The sequence below is a fragment of the Pteropus alecto genome, unplaced genomic scaffold (genome assembly GCF_000325575.1).
Source record: "Pteropus alecto unplaced genomic scaffold, ASM32557v1 scaffold205, whole genome shotgun sequence".
In the NCBI taxonomy this organism is placed as follows: Eukaryota; Metazoa; Chordata; class Mammalia; order Chiroptera; family Pteropodidae; genus Pteropus; species Pteropus alecto.
In genome coordinates this window covers 810,789-817,249 of record NW_006436672.1, presented here as the reverse complement: position 1 = coordinate 817,249, position 6,461 = coordinate 810,789, and the positions used below count along the sequence as shown (strand labels likewise).

General features: G+C 49.1%; 1 protein-coding gene across 16 annotated transcripts in view; it reads right to left on the bottom strand.

Annotated features, from left to right (window-relative positions):
• FGFR2 (fibroblast growth factor receptor 2) overlaps positions 1–6,461 on the bottom strand; it is a 100,600-nt gene that overhangs the window by 7,123 nt on the left and 87,016 nt on the right. For 14 of the 16 annotated variants that reach the window (XM_015590635.2, XM_015590637.2, XM_025047965.1 and 11 more), the window contains 3 exons: positions 2,531–2,653; positions 1,814–1,884; positions 37–174 (listed from right to left, as the gene is read on the bottom strand). In XM_015590635.2, the coding sequence (XP_015446121.1) occupies positions 37–174; positions 1,814–1,884; positions 2,531–2,653 (332 nt within the window). The remainder of the gene's footprint in view (positions 1–36; positions 175–1,813; positions 1,885–2,530; positions 2,654–6,461) is intronic. The other 2 variants (XM_025047964.1, XM_025047968.1) reach the window with 1 other exon arrangement.

The following is a 6,461-nucleotide window of genomic DNA, read 5'->3' as shown; positions in this document are numbered from 1 at the left end:
GCGCGACCGCGGTTCGGGAGAGACAGTGGCCCTTACAGTTCGTTGGTGCAGTTGGCTGGCTTATCCATCCTGTGTCCTTCCTTAAGCAGCTTAAAAAGTTCCTCCACGGGAATCCCTGGGTAGGGCGAGCCCCCGAGAGTGAAGATCTCCCACATCAACACCCCGAAGGACCAGCTGCAAAGAAGGGGTAAAACAGTGTTACTAACCGCAGAAAGCCAGGCCTGCCCACTTAAGACAGTAACTGCCCACTCACATCTTATGTTCAAAGACAAAGGACCTGCGCCCTCCTGCCGTTCATCCTACATGCCCCTTCCTGCCCCCAAGGTGGATCTCCAGATGAGGACAACCTGGGGTGTCCCAATGAAATTTTCCATCAACAGACGAGTGATGGTAAACTATCACTCCTTTTTTTTTTTTTGGTAGAGACTTAGGATTGTTGGGGTTTTTTCCTCCCATCGCTCTAAAATTATTCGTCTTAAATGCGGTGTAGACAATGTGCAGATCTTGACACCTAAGCTGCACGGCTCTTCGTGCCCCTGTCCACCGCTTCCATCGGCCTATGTGCCTAGCCCCAGGGCTGTGACCTACCAGGATGGGCAGCTGACAGAATCAGGCCGGCAAGTTACAGCTGCCTTGGTGGCCAGTGAATCTGAGGGCACAGAAGTTCATGACTTGCTAACGTCGTGAAGGACGCTGGCACCAGGCTGGCATTAGCTAGGATGGACGAACCCTGTGCCCCAGGCGAGTTTCATACAATAGAAACTGAAAACGTCCCTCGGGGCACAATTTGTACGTGACCTGGCAGAGACCTATGGTGGGACGTTCTGAGTCTCATTCAGAGGCTCAATCCGCGCTGAGACTCCTGCCTCTACCTACGCTGCTGTGGCGCTGGCGACAGCCTTCCTGACTCTATCAGGGTGTTTCGGAAACGACGCCGTGCCATCTGTGCAGGGCCAGAGCAGGAGCATGACACAGGTGACGCTGCAACATGGGAACCGTAACGCCCTCCCGCCAGGCCTGAGGAGGCCCCACGGTGACAGCATGGCATCAGCGCCCACGCCACAAATCCTCCCGCTCGCACAAAACACAGCTCTACAGGGTTTTTTGGGGGGAGGGGTTTGTTGTTTCTTTTTTTACTTTTTATTTTGGAATAATTAAGAGACTCATGGAAACCTGGAAAAACAGTAGAGAGATCCTCTGTACTTTTTACCCAGCTTCTTACAATGGTGTAAATTCTTTCAACCAAATCTCCAATTCTAAAATACCAGTTGGAGCCTGACTCTGAGTGTATTTTTAAGTGTTTCATAACAGACAGAAATAGTATACAGTTTTCACCATATTTCTATAATCAAGGGTGCCAAGACAAGATCAGAATTTTTTCAAAGGATAAACAAAGTAAGCGGGCCCTGCAGAGATGACCTGAGCAGGACTGTATCCCACTCAGCCTCTCCCGCTAAGGACAAACCTGAGATGACCAGGAGGAAAGTGTCAGGGCTCCTTCATCAAGACAGTGAAGAACATGCCAACGGCCTGGCAAATTAGAAAGCGGCTCTGCTTGGGGAGGGGATGGGGCTTCCGCTCTGACAAGAAGAGCTGAGCGGTCCCGTGTCCTGTGACTTTGAAGCCAGGCAGATTAGTAACAGAGCATTGGTTACCAGCCTACCATAAAATCCGTCCTTTCTAAGGCCAGCTCCTGCGCCCTCTATGCATGTGTGAGACGCAGCAGGCGCCAACGGATGAAGAAGGGCGAAGAACGTGCGCTATTTTGGCAATTCGATCCAGTGCAGAAGCCAGAGAAAAGGGCGTTACTTACACATCGCTCTGATGGGTGTACACTCTGTCAAAAAGGGCTTCTGGAGCCATCCACTTGACCGGAAGTCGCCCCTGCGAGTGTGGGAGAAATGAAAAAATATATTGAAACCAGTTTACAGGCTCACCCAGGCTCTGCCCTATTTTAAGAGCTGATGCCCTAATGATTTTCACTGGTCAGTCACAGCAGAAATAAGCTCCAACTGAGACTACACATAATGTGTGAGACGCATAGATTTGGGCACATTAAAAAGGGAGGTGTGTTTCCTTGGATTCTCGTTATCATCAATCTCCCTAGCACACAGATACACTCTGACCAACATCTAGGCAAAATTGACCCAGACATTCCCAAACTCTAATCTTTTTGCTAAGAAAGTTCTTGACAAAAAGCCTTCTGACCAACATCTAGGCAAAACTGACCCAGACATTCCCAAACCCTAATCTTTTTGCAAAGAAAGTTCTTGACAAAAAGCCTCATGAAGATCCTAGAGGCTGCAGATTATTCTGTATATGCGTGTTTCATATATATTAAAGGTTTCTTAAAGATGGCCCAAATCTGCTCACTGAGTAGTCTGTGAAGAGTTAAGGCGAAAGAGCAGAAGTGGAGGGCAGATAAACGAGCCTTCATCAGTGCTTCCAGCTCCGAACATCCATCACCCTTCTTCTGGAACATTCTGCACCACCCTTCCCCCTTTCTGCCGTATCACCGCCACAGACTTACATTTGTGGTCTTTTTGTAATAGTCTATATTGTTGATATCTCTGGCCAGTCCAAAGTCTGCTATTTTCATAACGTTGTTTTCTGTTACCAAAACATTTCTGGCTGCTAAATCTCGATGAATACACTGAAATCGAGAAAAAACTCGTTTTAAAATGCTTCGAGAATAAAGAAGAAATACACTCATGTCTCATAACACATCTTAAGTTGAAAGCTGGTATCTCTTTTCTAGTTAAAAATGAAAAACCAAGGCCCCAATATTTTCAAAGAGCACAAGCTAAGTCACCACGTCCTCCTTTATCTGCAGCTGACTGACACCAATGGCCTCCCTCCTACAAGATCTGTAGTAGATTTTATCCTAAAATCTTTTATCTCAACACCTGATCTTCTGTCCTTTATAGCCAAACTTTCACAAGAGCTGGATGAACTCCAACATCACACGGTCTTCACCTCCTGGTCACTCCTTAGACATTCCAACCTGTTCCCATCTCGTCCCTCCTAAAGACTGCGAAGAACTTCTTGTCAGACCCAAATGTCCTCTTCTTCCACCCCAATGTTCCCCTCTCTGCAGTTCCCGACACTGTTGATTTCTTGCTCGTTTCTGAAAACAGTCTACCCACTGGGTTCCCTCGCATGCCTTCTCTTGGCTCACACAATTCCTCTCTCCCCACCCTCTTGGATTCTTTGGCCACCCCCTCTCTTCCTCTGTCCTCCAAGAATCGTCCCATCAATTGTGTATATTTCCATGTAGCCTGATGGCTTCGATTCTTAGAAACATACAAGAAATGAGCTAATTCTTCTCTCCATCCTGACTTATCTCCGGGGACCCATTTTCTCATTTGCAACGGGTTGTGGGACATTTCCACTTCGATGGCCCTTTGGCACCTCAAATTCAAGGTCCCTACTCCCTTAATTCTTATCCTCTTGGTCTCTCTTGGTCAGAGAGGTATACACCAGAATTCTTCACATGCTCCTCTCAAGTTCTGCTGATTTCAAGCTTCAAACGTCTATCTAATTTGTCCACCCACTCCATTCCCACTGTTAACTGCTTATGCCAGGCCGTCATCACTGTCCACTGCCCCAAACCCACACACAGCCACACTGCCTACCTGACAGGTCCCCACGCTCCCAAACTCAGCCCTATTTGTACCATCCGTGCTTCCTGCAAATGGTGTTTCTGAAAGAACTGATCGTGTCCTTTCTTGCCTTGTATCATGGCCGATAACTGTCTATCCATATTCTCAATCCAGACCTAGCACAAAGGGCCAAACCTATGTCTGCCACACAAAAATGCTGAAATGCTCGCCACAGGGCAGCTGATTTGCAGTCCTAATGCTAACTCTTCGGTCTCAGATAGGTCTAGTGATTATAAGTTCTATTTTTCCTTTCTACAAATAATATGCTTTGTAAACTGCTGTTTTAGTTGCACTTTAGTTAGTATACCAAGATTCCATCATGATTCATGGTAATTAGGACCCCAAATCCTCACCCCCTATTTTTGGAAAAGGTATACAGAAGCCAACAAATATCCCTGTGAAATGCTTTTACGCAGGCGCCCGGCGAAGGTTAACAATCGTATGGAGTCTTATCAATCCATCTGACGACGGGGAAGCGGGGCCGATTCCACACAGGCGCTCTGCAAAACGAACTGGAAAAGGAGCGAGCCAAACACTCTGAAGAATGAATTGGGAATTCTTCTGCCTGCACCCCCTCCCGTTCCTTGTTCTCATGCACTTCTGTGGCCCCCTGGATGGGCTGAGATCAGAAAAGAGAAAGCAGGAAAACTCCACGACGGTGCCTGTGCCTGGCCAGGACGGAAGCAGGAAACGTGAGAGCTCCCAGCAGCCGCCTGGGGAGCCGGCTGGGGTGGGAGCTGTGCTCCTGGTTCTGGAGGCCTCTTCAAACTGAACTTGCAAACCCTGGGCCAGACTCCTCCGGCAGCATGCTCCCCGCCGACACCAGCTCTGTGCGTCTGGCAAGTGTGTGGTCAGTAGAACCTGGCTTCCCATGCACTGGGCTCCATCCACACGGGGCTCGACTCAGAGACACCACGATGGCGACCTCTCCCATCTTCTCTGTAAGAGCCGGATCCGGCACCCACCTCCTGCCTCCCAGGGTGCTAGGGAACGCCAAAGCCCACCCTCTGGACTGAGCAAGAAGAGACTTGGAACCAAAGCCAAGTAAAAGAAAATTAAGTCAAGCCAAATTCCCATCACGTGCAGAAATCCGAGTTGTTCTCCAGCGCAGAGACCTGACCACTCTGCAGAACGAGGGCCCTCTGAATGGTCCTCCATTTCCTTAATAAGTGAGGGTCAATGAGTCACTAAGGGAAGGAAGACTAACACCCCTGTGACCCAGACAGTGTGCTGGGTGCCTCTGCACGCCTGACCGCATTCAATCACGAGCTATGAGATGGAAAAGCTGGGGCCTGCTTTAAAAAAATCCGCTCAGGTGTAGCACCTTGGAGGTTTAACTGCTTTGGGAATTTGGCAAAAAAAGAAAAATTAGTGTATTTTAAACTAAAAATAGCAAAGCTTTCATAATTTGTATAAGGCTCAAATACCCCATTACCTAACTATTACTGTACACAGCGTGGCGTTTACTTGTCCACCCGCAGTGCCTCCCACACACCACCAAGCTGCGCGAGGATGGGCACCGAACGCTCACCTCTGAATTCCCAGCACTGAGCCCAGAGCCTGTCCCAGAAAATGTTCGCTGAACTGAATTCATAATTATACTCCCTCAGCAACGAGCCAGAGGTCTCACTCATCAAGAGTTTGGGGGGTTTATTTTTTCGCCCTTTCCTCCAGACCCAGGTCCCTCACGAGCTCATGGCTACCCACTGTGAGGGCAAGGGCGTGCGGAGGCCAGGCCCTGACTCCTTCCGGCTTCTTCACGGATGAGCCCTCCAGCCCTGGAAGTGGGCTCCACCAAGGGGGCCACTCTTAAGATCTTCATCTACTACTTCAAACCTGCTCTAAATCCTTAATTGCAGGTACCATCAGCAAGGCGTTTTGGAACTCTGCAAAGCCCCAAGGAAACGTGACTCTGTCCCGTCTACACCCTGCCTCCCCCCACACACACGTTAGTGAACAAAGCCCTGACACAGGCCGTCCCACCGGTCCTCCCCTCAGTTCGGAGAGAGGCAGGCATTACCTGATAGCAGGGGATAAATGGGTGGGTGGAGGACCAAAGGGTCAGGTCTGGACCAGCCACTTTACTCTGTAGACCTACAAGTCTCCAGCTCGGAAATGAGGGCAGTGACTCACACACACCTGGCTCAAAGATTTCCTGGTGTTTCCTGGCAGTCCTCAGCATCCTTATCCACAAAATGGAGATTTAATCATACCTATTTCAGAGTTGTTCCGAGGTCATGGACGATGTCGTACATATGTAAAATGCTTGCCCTGCTGCTGGCAGATGTGAAGGTCTCAAAAAGTGGTAGTGATTAGTAATAATGGCAATTACTATTATCATACCACTAGTAACAGGGTACTTTCAGTCTGTCATTCTAGAATGTAATTTATTTGCTGTTTTGCAAAGTTCATCTGACTCTTAGTTCTCTCCACCTCGACAAGCAGCTCTAACACAGGAGGGATCTCAGAGTCCTCAGGGCTGGGATGCAATGGGGGGACCGCCACTGGCTCCATCAGCCAGATCAATGCACATTCTTCTCTCATTCTGAGCAGAAGGACCCACAGCTGACCACTCACCTTCCCGAAACTCTCCCATGGCCTCTGTGAACCCCATCCTGGGCTCCTTCCTGCTTCTGAGTCTCCTCAGCCTCCACTGCCATATCCTGCACTTTTAGACAATCTCGAGATTTGAGCTTTTGGGGAGTTTGACTCCACCCTTCTAGTCCCCCTCCTCTCAGCCTCACGTGCACCCCTAACCCCCATCCCCAGCAAATGACCTCATTCATTTCCGCCTGGAAA